The sequence below is a fragment of the Oncorhynchus kisutch genome, linkage group LG19, assembly GCF_002021735.2.
Source record: "Oncorhynchus kisutch isolate 150728-3 linkage group LG19, Okis_V2, whole genome shotgun sequence".
In the NCBI taxonomy this organism is placed as follows: Eukaryota; Metazoa; Chordata; class Actinopteri; order Salmoniformes; family Salmonidae; genus Oncorhynchus; species Oncorhynchus kisutch.
The window spans coordinates 61,923,753-61,942,520 of NC_034192.2; the positions used below are offsets into that span (position 1 = coordinate 61,923,753).

The 18,768-nt window shown below is 45.7% G+C and overlaps 1 protein-coding gene across 2 annotated transcripts in view; it reads left to right on the forward strand.

Annotated features, from left to right (window-relative positions):
* Positions 1-18,768, forward strand: part of LOC109865042 (protocadherin-11 X-linked) — a 301,820-nt gene that overhangs the window by 19,578 nt on the left and 263,474 nt on the right. For both annotated transcript variants that reach the window (XM_031798643.1, XM_031798644.1), the window contains exon 3: positions 5,787-8,273. In XM_031798643.1, the coding sequence (XP_031654503.1) occupies positions 5,787-8,273 (2,487 nt within the window). The remainder of the gene's footprint in view (positions 1-5,786; positions 8,274-18,768) is intronic.

Consider the following 18,768-nt stretch of genomic DNA (forward strand, 5'->3'; position numbering starts at 1 on the left):
GAAAATGTGTAACGCCAGAGTTCATTTATACAGTATGTTCATTTACAGATGCCAGTTATGCCGTAACACTGCAATAGATTCAACATGTAGGAGCTCTCTCTTCAAATCACTCAAATTGGCATTTCATAATTGATTAATGTTCTTCATTGGATGCTGCTTGCTGCAGAATGGACAATTAAACAAAGAGTTCAGCTAGCTAACTGCCTGTGTTCAGCTCACTGCATGTGTTCAGCTCACTGCCTGTGTTCAGCTTACTGTCAAGCGCTTCCAGATTTCATTTGTTTCTGATTTTGACACATTATCTTCCGCCAGAGGTTGACAAGAGGAAACAAACAATTCTGTGCTGGTTTTGTCTAAATGATATGCATCAGATCATGGCCAGTGGCAAGGGAGACTTCCATCAGTATTGTATAAAAGGGATGTTATAGCCAATGATAAAGAGCCTTGCCCGTCGGCCCATCCACCACCATTAGCACAGCTATGAAAGGCTGATATATTCAAAGCACCATCCCAGTCTCCTCTAGATTTAATCAGGTCATCAACATAATTCAATCCCAGTCTCTAGGTTTAATCAGGTCATCAACGTGATTCGATCCCAGTCTCCTCTAGGTTTAATCAGGTCATCAACATATTTCAATCCCAGTCTCCTCTAGATTTAATCAGGTAATCAATGTAATTCAATCCCAGTCTCCTCTAGATTTAATCAGGTAATCAATGTAATTCAATCCCAGTCTCCTCTAGATTTAATCAGGTAATCAATGTAATTCAATCCCAGTCTCCTCTCAACAACTTGATTCAAAGATGCGTCAGATGACAATCTGAAACATTGAAAGAGTCTGCAGTGAGGCGATTTCAGTCAGCCGCCCCCAATATCAGCCAACTGCGGCTCTACATCATTGTTTGATACTGAGATGGAACGTTTGATTGTTGTGATTGGACGACTAATATCATTGGACGACTAATATCATTGGACGACTACCATCATTGGACGACTAATATCATTGGACGACTAATATCATTGGATGACTAATATCATTGGATGACTAATATCATTGGACGACTAATATCATTGGACGACTACCATCATTGGACGACTAATATCATTGGACGACTAATATCATTGGATGACTAATATCATTGGATGACTAATATCATTGGACGACTACCATCATTGGACGACTAACATCATTGGACGACTAACATCATTGGACGACTAATATCATTGGACGACTAATATCATTGGACGACTAATATCATTGGACGACTAATATCGTTGGACGACTAATATCATTGGACGACTAACATCATTAACAAGATGTTATATATCTACATAAATGTTTAATTTATAGATCTCTACACATACACTATATGTGGACACCCCTTTAACTTAGTCGATTTGGCTAGTTCAACCACACCCACAGGGGTATAAAATTGAGCACACAGCCATGCATTCTCCATAGACAAACATTGGCAGTAGAATGGCCTTACTGAAGAGCTCAGTGATTTTCAATGTGGCACTGTCATTGGATGCCACCTTTCAAATAAGTCAGTTAGGCAAATTTCTGACCTGCTAGACCTGCCCCGGTCAACTGTAAGTGCTGTTAAAGTGAAGTGAAAATATCTAGGAGCAACAACGGTTCAGCTGCAAAGTGGTAGGACACACAAGCTCGCGGAACAGGACCGCTGAGTGCTGAAGCGAGTAGAGTGTAAAAATGTCATAAATTATTATAGAAAAATGTTCAGTGACTTCATCCTTGCAAGAGGAGGGTGTACAAAGTATTGAAAACATGGACGGCAAATATATTTAAACCTAGATTTTGGGGAAAAAAATAAACATTACTTCTTAAACAAAATCTTTCTCTTAGCAATTGCATCATTATAAAAAAGATGTATTTTTTTATTTTATTTTGCGAGCAATTTATCTCAGTACTGGCATTATTTACAGTAATTTTTTTGCTAATCTTTATCAAGGATGTCAATAATTTTGGAGGCGACTCTAGATATATGGTCCCTATAGACACGTGATCTACATTGGTAGATGAATGCTTCATCACCATGGTTTAGGATTCCAGTCTGGGTGAAGCTGAAGTATCTGCTTTCTTTTTCAACTGTACACTTTTGTATTTTATTTAAAGGTTATTGTCACTGCACCTTAGGGCCCAGTGATTCATATTCTTAACCTTTTCTACAGTAAGTTTGCCTGCCCTAAATGTTTTCACAATCCAACAGCCTAATTTGAATTCACTGAAGTAAAAATAAACAGCCATTATAGATAGTTAGTTATAGCTCTCTGAAACTGATTGAAATGCTCTAAATGTGTGAAAATGAGACAGGTGGGGAATAATCTGTCTGGCTCATAAATCATCTTTAGGAGCACTTATGACATTGACTGGATGGAAGCACAGTGCCAAAGTCCCAGATACTAAAGTCTACACTAAGATTTAACAACCATATTGTAAGAGGGGCCAATATGTTATGATTCACTGAATTGAAGTGATAAAGTCACTCCTATGAATTTCATCGAAAAGTCGTAGTACAGTTATTTTAATGTCAGCTTGGTCAATGGTCAAATCGTTACTCACTAAACGAATGTGGAGTTCTTAGTAATTACTACTTCATGTTCAAAGAATCACTCCGTGAATATACATCTTCTACTAGAAATAATCTCCTTCTAGAACTCATCTCCTTCTAGAACTCATCATCTTATCGAACTCATCTTCCACTAGAACTCATCTTCTACTAGAACTCATCTTCTTCAAGAACTCATCTTCTTCTAGAACTAATCTTAAACTAGAACTCATCTTCTTATAGAACTAATCTTCTTCTCAACCTCATCTTCTACTAGACCTCATCTCCTTCTAGAACTCATCTTCTGCTAGAACTAATCTTCTACTAGAACTCATCTTCTACTAGAACTCATCTTCTTCTAGAACTCATCTTAAACTAGAACTCATCTTCTTCTAGAACTCATCTCCTTCTAGAACTTATCTTCTGCTAGAACTCATCTTCTTCTAGAACTCATCTCCTACTAGAACTCAACTTCTACATAACTCATCTTCTACAGAACTCATCTTCTACTAGAACTCATCTTCTACTAAAACTCTTCTCCTTCTAGAACTCGTCTTCTACAGAACTCATCTTCTACTATAACTCATCGTTTTCTAGAACTCATCTTCTTCTAAAACTCATCCTCTTCTAGAATTCATCTTCTTCTAGATCTCATCTTCTTCTAGAACTCATGTTCTACTAGAACTCATCTTCTACTAGAACTCATCTTCTACAGAACTCATCTTCTACTAGAGCTCATCTTCTACTAGAACTCATCTTGTTCTAGAACTCATCTTTTACAGAACTCATCTTCTTCTAGAACTCATCTTCTTCTAGAACTCAGTGTTATTGGACGGCCATTGTTCTTGCTGTCCATTCGTGTATATAGTTTATAGCTACTCGCCATAAAGTAACCATCCTCATTCAGGCAGCGGTGGTTTTGGTTTCTTAAGGGACTACTGTCACTTGGCAGTGCTTCAGACCAGCGACAATATTCACATCAAGTGAAACCCCAACACCAACAACAACCCTGTGTACACCATGTCTCTGCTGCAGCTACCAGGACATAGTAATGGCCTCCTTCTTCCCTCTGCCAGGGTCCTTACTATATTGATACAGGAACTATACTGGTTCTAAACATACTGGGTAGTCAAATGAACACATTTGGTCTAAATTGTACCGTTCACAGTCAGAATGTATGTATCTTAATCTCGTTTCATAGCTGTGCCTAGACAGAGTAATCTCTTACAACATTATGTGCTGCATGAAGCTTATCTCTTTAAGGAGGCTGTTTTTTCTTGTTTTTGCATGAAACTGCTTCTGACTGAAAGACCTTCAAAGACCCTCTTTGTTTCTTAAAATGCATGGGTCTCATTTAGGTTCTTAGGTCTCTCTCTCTCTCTCTCTCTCGCTCTCTCTCTCTCTCTCTCGCTCTCTCGCTCTCTCTCTCTCTCTCTCTCTCTCTCTCTCTCTCGCTCTCTCGCTCTCTCTCTCTCTCTCTCTCTCTAAATCATAATGATGGCAAATATGCCAGGACCCATCTTTACCGCATAGCTGATCTGTAATCATAAATATTAGTGCTACATTTTTGTGGGGAAGGCAATTACTTTGAACAGTCAGAGTCAGTTTCTCATGGGGATTACATGCATTTGTTTTCATTTTCCTCGGGCATCACTGTGGCCTACTGATTTGGCACTCCTTGGGTGAAAAGCTTTTTTAATGTGGAGTCTCTCTGTCTCCTTAATCTATGGTGGTCTGGCAGTGCATTTAAATAGGCTATCTCTGTGGCTTCCCTTTCAACTGTCTCTCTCGCATATGAACTTGACATTTTGTGAGCTGTCTCCCCTATTCCAAAGTAAACGCAAGACAGTAAGGTAAAACTGGAATACAATGTTACTTAAAGCAGAGGAGTTGAACTGAGGAGGGCAGAGGGCTAAAACGAGTACTTCATTAAAAAGCACCAGTGTTACTCTGTAATCTGAAATGGATGGTCAGCATATAGTACAAGAAGAATCTGGCAGTGAGCAGTAATGTACTATAATAGTTAATGAATATATATATATATATATTTTTTTTAACCTTTATTTAACTAGGCAAGTCAGTTAAGAATAAATTCTTATTTTCAATGACAGTGGGTTAACTGCCTGTTCGGGGGTAGAATGACAGATTTGTACCTTGCCAGCTCGGGGATTTGAACTTGCAACCTTCCGGTTACTAGTCCAACGCTCTAACCACTAGGCTACCCTGCCACCCCGGGTCACTCCAATATGACTCCAATATAATTGCATTCCAAGGACCTTGATCGTGGTTTGATGTCATTGTGTGTCATTAGTCTTCTGTTATATGTGTACATTCCATCTGCCAGTTTCTTGTTTTTTTAAATAGATTTATTGAAGATTTTTTAAAAGCGCTAAACCTTCACCAATTGCGTTTTTTGGTTATAACTGTTTAACTCACTGTCAGCATCCATTGTTTACATAGGCCTAAGTATTTCCTTAATAAATCGATATTTTCCATCTGGATTTAGCCTATACTTTGAGAAAATGTATATTACGCTGTGGTGTAAAGTACTTAAGTAAAAAATACTTCAATACTAACATATTTTTTTCTGTACTTTACTATTTATATTGTCGACTACTTTTATTTTTACTTCACTACATTCCTAAAGAAAATAATATACTTTTCATACATTTTCTCCATACACTGACACCTAAAAGTACTTGTTACTTGTTAATCAAATACTTTTAGACTTTTACTCAAATTCTATTTTACTGGGTGACTTTCACTTTTACTTTTACGTTTTTAAATAAATATATCTTTACTTTTACTCAAAGTCTGGCAGCTGGGTGTTTTTTCCCACCGTTGCTAATACAATTAAAGTAATTTCACCCCAAAGTGTTTTTCTGCAGTGAGAGCAAACATCTGTTGAAACTAAAACAAACTACAGCTTATTTGTGTTGATTCTGGAAACCAGCTGTGTGAGTCTAGTGCCAGCTTACAGGACCACTAGTAGGCTATTGCAGTGTATCACATGTCATATAAGATAGTAATGTTCAGGTGAAATGCATGTGAAATTACCAGAAATCAGGCTATGAATGCATACACCCTCACACTGATGAATAACTAAGCAATTAGTAACATAGTCCAGGATGTACAGGACAGCACAGTAGTTTCATGTAGTCCAGTAAAATATGACTGAAACTCACAAATGATCTTTGTTCTTCTCCCTGTCTATACAGAGTGTAAGTGAGTTTGGCCTAGACATCATCGAGACCCCAGAGGGAGACAGATGGCCTCAGCTGATCGTCCAGCAGAGCCTGGACCGCGAGCAGAAGGACACCTTCGTCATGAAGATCAAGGTGGAGGACGGAGGTACGCCACCCAAGTCCAGCACGGCCATCCTCCAGGTTACCATCTCCGACGTCAACGACAATCGACCGGTCTTCAAGGACAGTGAGGTGGAGGTGAACATCCCTGAGAACGCCCCCATTGGAACCTCCGTCACCCAACTCCACGCCACAGACGCAGACCTCGGCTCCAACGCCCAGATCCACTTCTCCTTCTCCAACCAGATCTCCTCATCCACCAAGAGGCATTTTTCCATAGACAGCACCACCGGGCTGATCACTGTCAAGCAGCCCTTAGACAGAGAAGCCACTCCGGTCCACAAACTCATCGTCCTGGCCAGCGACGGCAGCTCCACTCCCTCCAGAGCTACGGTTATCGTCAACGTAACGGACATTAATGACAACGTTCCGTCCATAGACACTCGGTATATAATGAACCTTGTAAATGGAACGGTTCTACTGTCAGAGAATGCTCCTCTCAACACAAAAATAGCCCTAATTACAGTGACGGACAAGGACTCGGATCTGAACGGCAAAGTGACTTGTTACACTGACCATGACGTTCCTTTCAGGTTAAAGCCAGTCTTTAATGACCAGTTCCTGCTGGAGACTGCGGCCCCCTTAGATTACGAAACAACCAGGGAATATGCAATTAAGATAGTAGCATCGGATTCAGGGAAGCCTCCTTTGAACACGTCAGCGATGGTTTTAATAAAAATTAAGGACGAGAATGACAACGCTCCCATCTTCCCTCAACCTGAGATTCAGCTGTCCATACCAGAGAACAATGATCCATCCACGCAGCTCATAAAGATCAGTGCCACGGATGCAGACAGCGGACATAATGCAGAGATTATTTATTCTCTTGGCCCTGACGCTCCTGATGGGTTTAACATAGATAGACGGTCAGGAATCCTCTCCGTTGGCAAACGCCTGGATAGAGAGAAGCAGGAGAAGTATTCGTTCACTGTCATGGCAAGGGACAATGGGTCTACTTCGTTGCAGAGCAATGTCACAGTGAGGTTAATAGTGCAGGACCTCAACGACAACAGCCCAGCTTTCACCCATCCTGAGTATAACTTCTACGTGCCTGAGAACCTGCCTCTGTACGGGACCGTGGGTCTGATCACCGTCACAGATTCTGATGCAGGTGACAACTCCGTCATAACACTGTCCATCCTGAATGGGAAAGACAATTTCCTTATTGATCCCCAGACCGGTGTAATCAAACCCAACCTCACATTTGATAGAGAGCAGCAGAGCTCATACACTTTTATGGTGAAGGCTATAGACGGAGGGCAACCACCCAGCACTTCATACGCCAAGGTCACCATAAACGTTGTGGATGTCAATGACAATCGACCTGTTTTTGTTATCCCCTCGTCCAACTACTCTTACGATCTGGTCCAGTCTACCACCAGCCCTGGGTCTGTGGTCACCAGGGTGTTCGCTATAGACAATGACACTGGCATGAATGCTGAGCTGCAGTACAGCATCATTGGGGGATCACCAAGAGGGCTGTTTGCCATAGACAAAACAACTGGCAATATAACTCTGCAGGAGAAGATAGTCTCAGCTGATCAGGGTTTACACAGGCTAGTGGTGAAAGTCAAAGACCTGGGCCAGCCAGAGTCCTTACACGCAATCGCCCTCATTCACCTCTTCATTAACGAGACTGTATCCAACGCTACGTTCATTCAAGAGCAGCTACGTAAGAGCTTGGAGACTCCATTGGACCGTAACGTGGGAGACAGTGAGGTCACACCCCAAGCCAACGGATACGTGATTGTTGTCATCGCTATTATAGCTGGGACTATGACAGTTATCTTAGTCATCTTCGTGACGGCCTTGGTGCGCTGCCGTCAGACGCCCAGGCACAAAGTGGTGCAGAAGGGCAAGCAGAGCGGCGAGTGGGTGTCGCCCAACCAGGAGAACCGTCAAATCAAGAAGAAAAAGAAGAAAAAGAAGAGATCCCCTAAGAGCCTCCTCTTGAACTTTGTCACCATAGAAGAATCCAAGCCTGATGATCCCAGCCAGGAGCACATTAATGGAACTCTGGACCTGCCTGTGGAGCTAGATGAGCAGACCATGGGGAAATACAACTGGGCCACTACGCCGACCACCTTCAAACCTGACAGCCCAGACTTAGCCAAGCATTACAAGTCTGCCTCCCCCCAGCCAACCTTCCAAATCAAACCAGAGACCCCGATGGCGCCCAATAAACACCACGTGATTCAGGAGCTCCCGCTAGACAACACGTTTGTGGTGGGCTGTGACTCGCACTCCAAGTGCTCCTCCACCAGCTCAGACCCGTACTCGGTCTCAGAGTGCAGCTGTCAGGGGGGATTCAAGACTTCTGGGCAAATCCACACCAGACAGGTAATTCATAACTTATTTTCTAAAGCCACCTACTGTTTCCACTCCCACTCCCCCGTACCACTGTACCTTTGTTGATAAGATGGAGGGTGATGGGTAGCAACGGGAGGGAGCCGGGAGAATGAACCACACAAAAAAAGTCACATGTGCATTAATGTCATCAGCATTGAATATTGAGGAAGAATACCTCAGAGAGGAAGTAGAGAACTGAAGTCTGGCCAAGAAACTTCAACCAAATGAAATCTATCTTCACTTCCCAGAAAGAGGAAAAAAACAAATACAGATTATACCTCCCTTTGCTATCTTGTACTAGATGTCAAAAAAAAAACTTTAACCTTATTTGGGTTAATGTTCCACTTAAAAGTATAATTGAGGCAGTGGAATGGTGGGAACCAGTGTTAAATGAGAATCTTAAGTGAGAAAGGCTGGTGGCAGAGTAATAGCATGCTTGAGGGAGAATCACGTCGGCCACGCTACTAATTGAACTCTGCACAGCTGTATTTGCTGAGGACCAATGGATTAAAGCAACGCTAAGCTTTTTTGATTGACACACCTGAAAAAAAACTAGCATGTCTGACAGACAGAGAAAACCAAACATAGAGTCTTTGATTTGACAGTCATCAGCTTAACAGATAAATGTTGGGTTTAATCAGCTGTTCACTTTCCACTGAAATAGTAGGACATGTATCCCCCAAGAGTGCCACTACACTACAGAATAATAAGACCTCATTAAATAATCCCAGATATTGGTTGCGTGCTGGAGAAGTGGCGTCTTTACTGTGGAGGCTCTGAAGGCTTTGTGAGTGTGAGGCAGAGAGCAAAGCAAAAGGCAAAAGCAAGGCTCAATAGAATGCTAGAGTTTGGTCTGAGGCTTATGATTCCCTAAGAGATGTGCCAAATGTGAAGTACCCTAAAATATAACAGCAGCCCAGGGAAATATATGTAAATCAGAGGTAAGGGAGGTGGAGCAGAGCAGAGTGGGGCGGTGCAGAGATGGGATGAGCAGAGAGGGGCGGTGCAGAGCAGAGTGGGGCAGAGCAGAGCAGAGTGGGGCGGTCCAGAGAGGGGATGAGCAGAGAGGGGCGGTGCAGAGCAGAGTGGGGCGGTCCAGAGAGGGGATGAGCAGAGAGGGGCGGTGCAGAGCAGAGTGGGGCGGTCCAGAGAGGGGATGAGCAGAGAGGGGCGGTGCAGAGCAGAGTGGGGCAGAGCAGAGCAGAGTGGGGCGGTGCAGAGATGGGATGAGCAGAGAGGGGCGGTGCAGAGCAGAGTGGGGCGGTCCAGAGAGGGGATGAGCAGAGAGGGGCGGTGCAGAGCAGAGTGGGGCGGTCCAGAGAGGGGATGAGCAGAGAGGGGCGGTGCAGAGCAGAGTGGGGCAGAGCAGAGCAGAGTGGGGCGGTCCAGAGAGGGGATGAGCAGAGAGGGGCGGTGCAGAGCAGAGTGGGGCGGTCCAGAGAGGGGATGAGCAGAGAGGGGCGGTGCAGAGCAGAGTGGGGCGGTCCAGAGAGGGGATGAGCAGAGAGGGGCGGTGCAGAGCAGAGTGGGGCGGTCCAGAGAGGGGATGAGCAGAGAGGGGCGGTGCAGAGCAGAGTGGGGCAGAGCAGAGCAGAGTGGGGCGGTCCAGAGAGGGGATGAGCAGAGAGGGGCGGTGCAGAGCAGAGTGGGGCAGAGCAGAGCAGAGTGGGGCGGTCCAGAGAGGGGATGAGCAGAGAGGGGCGGTGCAGAGCAGAGTGGGGCGGTCCAGAGAGGGGATGAGCAGAGAGGGGCGGTGCAGAGCAGAGTGGGGCAGAGCAGAGCAGAGTGGGGCGGTTCAGAGAGGGGATGAGCAGAGAGGGGCGGTGCAGAGCAGAGTGGGGCGGTCCAGAGAGGGGATGAGCAGAGAGGGGCGGTGCAGAGCAGAGTGGGGCGGTCCAGAGAGGGGATGAGCAGAGAGGGGCGGTGCAGAGCAGAGTGGGGCGGTCCAGAGAGGGGATGAGCAGAGAGGGGCGGTGCAGAGCAGAGTGGGGCAGAGCAGAGCAGAGTGGGGCGGTCCAGAGAGGGGATGAGCAGAGAGGGGCGGTCCAGAGAGGGGATGAGCAGAGTGGGGCGGTCCAGAGAGGGGATGAGCAGAGAGGGGCGGTGCAGAGAGGGGATGAGCAGAGAGGGGCGGTACAGAGAGGGGATGAGCAGAGAGGGGCGGTCCAGAGAGGGGATGAGCAGAGAGGGGCGGTGCAGAGAGGGGATGAGCAGAGAGGGGCGGTGCAGAGCAGAGTGGGGCAGAGCAGAGCAGAGAGGGGCGGTGCAGAGCAGAGTGGGGTAGAGCAGAGCAGGGCAGAGCAGAGTGGGTCGGAGCAGAGCGGGTCGGAGCAGAGCAGAGCGGGTCGGAGCAGCGCAGAGTGGGTCGGAGCAGAGCAGAGTGGGTCGGAGCAGAGCAGAGCGGGGGAGAGCAAAGAGGGGATGAGCAGAGAGGGGCGGAGAAGAGCAGAGTGGGGCGGAGCAGAGCAGAGCAGAGCAGAGTAGAGCCGGGCGGAGCAGAGCAGAGCGGGGCAGAGCAGAGCGGGGCGGAGCAGAGCAGAGCGGGGCGGAGCAGAGCAGAGCAGAGTGGGGCGGTGCAAAGCAGAGCGGGGCGGAGCAGAGCAGAGAGGGACGGGGCAGAGCAGAGTGGGCGGAGCTCTATGGGATGGAAACTGATAGTGCAACAGTATGGTGGGTCACTAAGATCAAGGTAAAGATAGAGGCTTGGAAACAATAGCAGGAGGAGATAGCAAGATGGAAACTAGGGACCAGTAGAAAGAGGAGGTCAATAGATGGAGCCTTGGGACCAATAGAATGAGGAGGTAGCTAGATAAAAGCTTGGGACCAATAGAAAGAGGAGGTAGCTAGATTGAGGGTTGGGAACAATAGAAAGAGGAGGGATTTAGATGGAGGCTTGGAACCAATGGGAGGACAGGGTAGCTAGATGGAGACTTGGGACCAATAGAAAGAGGAGGTAGCTAGATGGAGGCTTGGGACCAATAGGAGGAGGAGGTAGCTAGATGGAGGCTTGGGACCAATAGCAGGAGGAGGTAGCTAGATGGAGGCTTAGGGCCAATAGAAAGAGGAGGTAGCTAGATGGAAGCTTGGGGACCAATAGGAGGTGGAGGTAGCTAGATGGAGGCTTGGGACCAATAGGAGGAGGGGGTAGCTAGATGGAGGCTTGGGACCAATAGGAAGAGGGTGTAGCTAGATGGAGGCTTGGGGACCAATAGGAGGAGGGGGTAGCTAGATGGAGGCTTGGGACCAATAGGAAGAGGGTGTAGCTAGATGGAGGCTTGGGACCAATAGGAGAAGGATGTAGCTAGATAGAGGCAATATCAAGAGGTAGCTAGATGGAGGCAAGGTGGAGGCTTGGCACAATTAGAAATACGAGGGATTTAGATGGAGGCTTGGGACCAATAGGAGAAGGAGGTAGCTAGATGGAGGCTTGGGACCAAAACTATTTGGAGGTAGCTAGATGGAGGCTTGGGACCAATAGAAAGTGGAGGTAGCTAGATGGAGGCTTTGGACCAATAGAAAGAGGTGGTAGCTAAATGGAGGATTGGGACCAATAGAAAGAGGCGGTAGCTAGATGGAGGATTGGGACCAATAGGAGGAGGGGGTAGCTAGATGGAGGCTTTGGACAAATAGCAGGAGGGGGTAGCTAGACGGGGGCTTGGGACTAATAGAAATCGAAGGTTGCTCGATGGAGGCTTGGGACCAATAGAAAGAGGAGGTAGCTAGATGGAGGAAAGGTGGAGCTAGATGGAGGCTTTGGAGCAATAGGAGGAGGGGGTAGCTAGATGGAGGATTAGGACCAATAGAAAGAGGAGGTAGCTAGATGGAGGTTTGGGACCAATAGGAAGAGGGGGTAGCTAGAAATTGGAGGTTGCTGGATGGAGGCTTGGGACGAATAGAAAGAGGAGGTAGCTAGATGGAGGCAAGGTGGAGCTAGATGGAGGCTTGGGACCAATGGAAGAGGAGGTAGCTAGATGGAGGCTTTGGACCAATAGACAGAGGCGGTAGCTAGATGGAGGCTTGAGACCAATAGAAAGAGGTGGTAGCTAAATGGAGGATTGGGACCAATAGAAAGAGGCGGTAGCTAGATGCGGGCTTGGGACCAATAGCAGGAGGAGGTAGCTAGATGGAGGCTTAGGGCCAATAGAAAGAGGAGGTAGCTAGATGGAGGCTTGGGACCAATAGGAGGTGGAGGTAGCTAGATGTAGGCTTGTGACCAATTGGAGGAGGGTGTAGCTACAAGGAGGCTTGGGATGAATAGCAGGCGGAAGTAGCTAGATGGAGGCTTGGGATCAATAGAAAGAGTAGGTAGCTATATGGGGGTAGCTAGATGGATGCTTGGACCAATAGAAAGAGGATGTAGCTAGATGGAGGCAAGGTGGAGCTAAATAGAGGCTTGGGACTAATAGAAAGAGGAGGTAGCTAGATGGGCGCTTGGGACCAATTGGGCAATGGGGTAGCAAGATGGAGGCTTGGGACCAATAGGATGACGGGGTAGCTAGATGGAGTCTTTGGACCAAGAGCAGAAATTGGTAACTAGTTGGAGGCTTGGGACAATGAGAAATACAAGGGATTTAGATGGAGGCTTGGGACCAATAGGAGAAGGAGGTAGCTAGATGGAGGCTTGGGACCAAAACTATTTGGAGGTAGCTAGATGGAGGCTTGGGACCAATAGAAAGTGGAGGTAGCTAGATGGAGGCTTTGGACCAATTGAAAGAGGAGGTAGCTAGATCGAGGATTGGGACCAATGGAAAGAGACGGTAGCTAGATGGAGGATTGGGACCAATAGAAAGAGGCGGTAGCTAGATGGAGGATTGGGACCAAAAGACAGAGGCGGGATCTAGATGGAGGATTGGGACCAATAGGAGGAGGGGGTAGCTAGATGGGGGCTTTGGACAAATAGGATGAGGGGGTAGCTAGATGGAGTCGTGGGACCAATAGGAGGAGTGGGTAGCTAGATGGAGGCTTTGGACAAATAGCAGGAGGGGGTAGCTAGACTGAGGCTTGGGACCAATGGAAAGAGGAGGTAGCTAGATGGGGGTAGAAAGATGGAGGCTTAGGACCAATACGAGTTGGGGGTAGCTAGATGGAGACTTGGCACCAATAGAAAGTGGAGGTAGCTTGATGGAGGCTTCAGACCAATAGAAAGAGTTGGTAGCTAGATGGAGCCTTGGGACCAATGGAAAGAGGTAGTGGCTATATTGAGGCTTGGGACCAATAGAAAGAGGATGTAGCTAGATGGAGGCTTGGGACCAATAGGAGGAGGGGGCAGCTAGATGGAGGCTTTGGACAAATAGCAGGAGGGGGTAGCTAGACGGAGGCTTGGGACTAATAGAAATCGAAGGTTGCTCGATGGAGGCTTGGGACCAATAGAAAGAGGAGGTAACTAGATGGAGGCAAGGTGGAGCTAGATGGAGGCTTTGGACCAATAGGAGGACGGGGAATCTAAATGGAGTCTTGGGACCAATATGAGGAGGGGGTAGCTAGATGGAGGCTTTGGACAAATAGCAGGAGGGGGTAGCTAGATGGAGGTTTGGTACCAATAATAAGTGGAAGGAGCGAGATGGAGGCTTGGAAACACTGGTAGTAGGAGGTAGCGAGATGGAGGCTTATGACCAAAAGAAAGCAGAGGTAGCTAGATGGAGGGTTGGGACCAATAGGGCAAGGGTGTAGCAAGATGGAGGCTTGGGACCAATAGGGCAAGGGTGTAGCAAGATGGAGGCTTGGGAACAATATCAGGAGGTGTAACTAGTTTGAGGCTTGGGACCAATAGAAAGAGGAGGGATTTTGATGGAGGCTTTGGACCAATAGAAAGTGGAGGTAGCTAAATGGAGGCCTTGGACCAGTAGAAAGTGGAGTTAGCTAGATGGAGGATTAGGACCAATAGAAAGAGGAGGTAGCTAGATGGAGGTTTGGGAACAATAGGACGAGGGGGTAGCTAGAAGGAGGCTTTGAACAAATAGAAATTGGAGGTTGCTAGATGGAGGCTTGGGACCAATAGTACGAGGGGCTAGCTAAACGAGGACTTGGGACGAATAAGAGGAGATGGAGCTAGACGGGGCTTGGAACCAAAAGGAGGAGGGGGAAGCTTGACGGGGCTTTGAACCAAAAGGAGGAGGGGGTAGCTAGATGGAGGCTTGGGACCAATAGGAGGAGGCGGTACCTAGAGAGTGTCCGGGGGCTTGGGACCAATTCATTAGAATCTTGGGACAAATTGGGACCAATTCATTAGAATCTTTAATTGCATTCTTGAATGGTGTAAATAGCAGTACCAAAAATGTAGTTAGATAGAAGGTGGGTAGTGTGGTAGAGAAAGTATTTATATAGGTTAGGGTTCATCATTGGTTGTCCTTATGGTGTGGTATAGATACAGTAACTACACCATTATACATCATCTGTTGTTTAGGAGGAGGACAGGGTACTATTGTACATTTTAGACATTTTGGAAACAAGGTTATAACATGGGATTCATTCAAACAGTAAGTTATTTATTTATTTTATTTCACCTTTATTTAGGCTAGTTGAGAACATACTCTCGTTTACAACTGCGACCTGGCCAAGAATAAAGCAAAGCAGTTCGACACATACAACAACAATGGAATTAACAAACATACAGTCAATAATACAGTAGAAAAAGCCTATATACAGTGTGTGCAAATGAGGTAAGATAAGGCAATAAATAGGCCAGGGTGGCGAAGTAATTACAATATACCAATTAAACACTGGAGTGATAGATGTACAGAAGAAAGTAGAGATACTTGGGTGCAAAAGAGCAATAAATAAATAAATACAGTATGGGGATGAGGTAGTTGGATGGGCTATTTACAGAGGCGCTATGTAACGGTGCAGTGATCTGTGAGCTGCTCTGACAGCTGGTGCTTAAAGCTAGTGAGGGAGATATGAGTCTCCAGCTTCAGTGATTTTTGCAGTGCGTTCCAGTCATTGGCAGCAGAGAACTGGAAGGAAAGGCGGCCAAAGGATGAATTGGCTTTGGGGGTGACCAGTGAGATATACCTGCTGGAGCGCGTGCTACGGGTGGGTGCTGCTATGGTGACCAGAGCTAAGATAAGGCAGAGCTTTACCTAGCAAAGACTTGTAGATGACCTGGAGCCAGTGGGTTTGGCAACAAATATGAAGTGAGGGCATAGCCAACGAGAGCATACAGGTCCCAGTGGTGGGCAGTATATGGGGCTTTGGTGACAAAACGGATGGCACTGTGATAGACTGCATCCAATTTGTTGAGTAGAGAGTTGGAGGCTATTTTGTAAATGACATCGCCGAAGTCAAGGATCGGTAGGATGGTCAGTTTTACGAGGGTATGTTTGGCAGCATGAGTGAAGGATGCTTTGTTGCAAAATAGGAAGCTAATTCTAGATTTAACTTTGGATTGGAGATGTTTGATGTGAGTCTGGAAGGAGAGTTTACAGTCTAACCAAACACCTAGGTATTTGAAGTTGTCCACATATTCTAAGTCAGAACCGTCCAGAGTAGTGATGCCGGACGGGCAGGCAGGTGCGGGCAGCGATCGGTTGAAGAGCATGCATTTAGTTTTACTTGCATTTGAGAGCAGTTGGAGGCCACGGAAGGAGAGTTGTATGGCATTGAAGCTCGTCTGGAGGTTAGTTAACACAGTGTCCAAAGAAGGGCCAGAAGTATACAGAATGGTGTCGTCTGCGTAGAGGTGGATCAGACAATCACTAGCAGCAAGAGCGACATCATTGATATAGACAGAGAAAAGTTGGCCCGAGAATTTAACCCTGTGGTACCCCCAGAGTTTGTAAAGTAAAATACATGTGAATTATAGATGCCTAATACAATAGTATTGTCCTGGAATTAGTTTGTAATTTTTCAGGTTCTATCTTTCACTGCTTTATATAGATATATATATTTATTTTTTCAGGATTATTGCTCACATCAGAAATAACACATTCTGGTATAGTTTCATCATACATCTTTAAAATATTGTATTTGATGAAGTGGGGGGAATTTTGGTTTTGGGGGGGGGAATTTTGTACTTCTTGAGAGATTTTTATTTATTTTGACTTCATTGTTTCAATCCTTTCAAATACCTTGTAGCATAGTTCTTACACATGCATTGTCCATCATTTAACATTTTAGTCATTTAACAGAAACTCTTAACTAGAACATTTTTACAGTAGTGAGTGCAGACGTTTTTATACTTTTTTTCTGTACTGTCTCCCGTTTTGGAATCAAACCCACAACCTTTTCATTACAAGCACCATGCCCACAACCTTTTCATTACAAGCACCATGCCCACAACCTTTTCATTACAAGCACCATGCCCACAACCTTTTCATTACAAGCACCATGCCCACAACCTTTTCATTACAAGCACCATGCCCACAACCTTTTCATTACAAGCACCATGCCCACAACCTTTTCATTACAAGCACCATGCCCACAACCTTTTCATTACAAGCACCATGCCCACAACCTTTTCATGACAAGCACCATGCCCACAACCTTTTCATTACAAGCACCATGCTCACAACCTTTTCATTACAAGCACCATGCCCACAACCTTTTCATTACAAGCACCATGCTCACAACCTTTTCATTACAAGCACCATGCCCACAACCTTTTCATTACAAGCACCATGCTCACAACCTTTTCATTACAAGCACCATGCCCACAACCTTTTCATTACAAGCACCATGCTCACAACCTTTTCATTACAAGCACCATGCTCACAACCTTTTCATTACAAGCACCATGCTCACAACCTTTTCATTACAAGCACCATGCTCACAACCTTTTCATTACAAGCACCATGCTCACAACCTTTTCATTACAAGCACCATGCTCACAACCTTGGCATTACAAGCACCATGCTCACAACCTTGACATGACAAGCACCATGCTCACAACCTTGACATGACAAGCACCATGCTCACAACCTTGACATGACAAGCACCATGCTCACAACCTTGGCATGACAAGCACCATGCTCACAACCTTTTCATTACAAGCACCATGCTCACAACCTTTTCATTACAAGCACCATGCTCACAACCTTTTCATTACAAGCACCATGCCCACAACCTTTTCATTACAAGCACCATGCTCACAACCTTTTCATTACAAGCACCATGCTCACAACCTTTTCATTACAAGCACCATGCCCACAACCTTTTCATTACAAGCACCATGCTCACAACCTTTTCATTACAAGCACCATGCTCACAACCTTTTCATTACAAGCACCATGCTCACAACCTTTTCATTACAAGCACCATGCTCACAACCTTTTCATTACAAGCACCATGCTCACAACCTTGGCATTACAAGCACCATGCTCACAACCTTGACATGACAAGCACCATGCTCACAACCTTGACATGACAAGCACCATGCTCACAACCTTGACATGACAAGCACCATGCTCACAACCTTGGCATGACAAGCACCATGCTCACAACCTTGACATGACAAGCACCATGCTCACAACCTTGGCATGACAAGCACCATGCTCACAACCTTGACATGACAAGCACCATGCTCACAACCTTGGCATGACAAGCACCATGCTCACAACCTTGACATGACAAGCACCATGCTCACAACCATGACATGACAAGCACCATGCTCACAACCTTGACATGACAAGCACCATGCTCACAACCTTGACATTACAAGCACCATGCTCACAACCTTGACATGACAAGCACCATGCTCACAACCTTGACATGACAAGCACCATGCTCACAACCTTGGCATTACAAGCACCATGCTCACAACCTTGACATGACAAGCACCATGCTCACAACCTTGCCATTACAAGCACCATGCTCTACCCCACAGGACCACTATCCACTGTTGCTTTAAGTACGTAGACATTTGAAGAGACACCCACACAGAGCAGATATTCATTTTCCCCACCCACTTTTTTACAATTTAAAACCCATTTAAAAGCAACACTGCCATGGGACATTATACGTAAGCCTACTTGCATAGCCAGTACAGCGTACTAAGGAACATATAATTCACTTGGGTTTGTAATGCTCCCTGTCAAGTTGTCAGAATGGCTTTGCACACATACTGGTTATGCCCTGCCTTGAAATATCCCCTTAAATATGCACAAATATTTAACCAATGTTTTACAATTCTGATGTATTCTTTTGTGTTTGGGGGGTGGGGGGTGTGGGGGGGGGGTGACATTAATGGTGTATTTCAAATATTCCATGTCACTGATGTTGTTCGTCAGCGAGAAATATTTCTTCTTTAAGCTAATCTGAATTTGAATGGATTGATGACTAAGTCAACGTTCTCCTCCGTCCTCGTAATGTGCCGTATCAACCGTTCCATCAGTATATTCTATCTTGTGTATTTCAGGGCTTGCTAATCTGAAAAAAGGCTTTGCGAGTTGAATCCAATCATTATTTGTTTCTTATGGGGTAATTATTAGTCAGGCATTGCGAGTTTAATCACTTTCTGTTTCTTATGATGGCGTAATTATTGGTCATAATA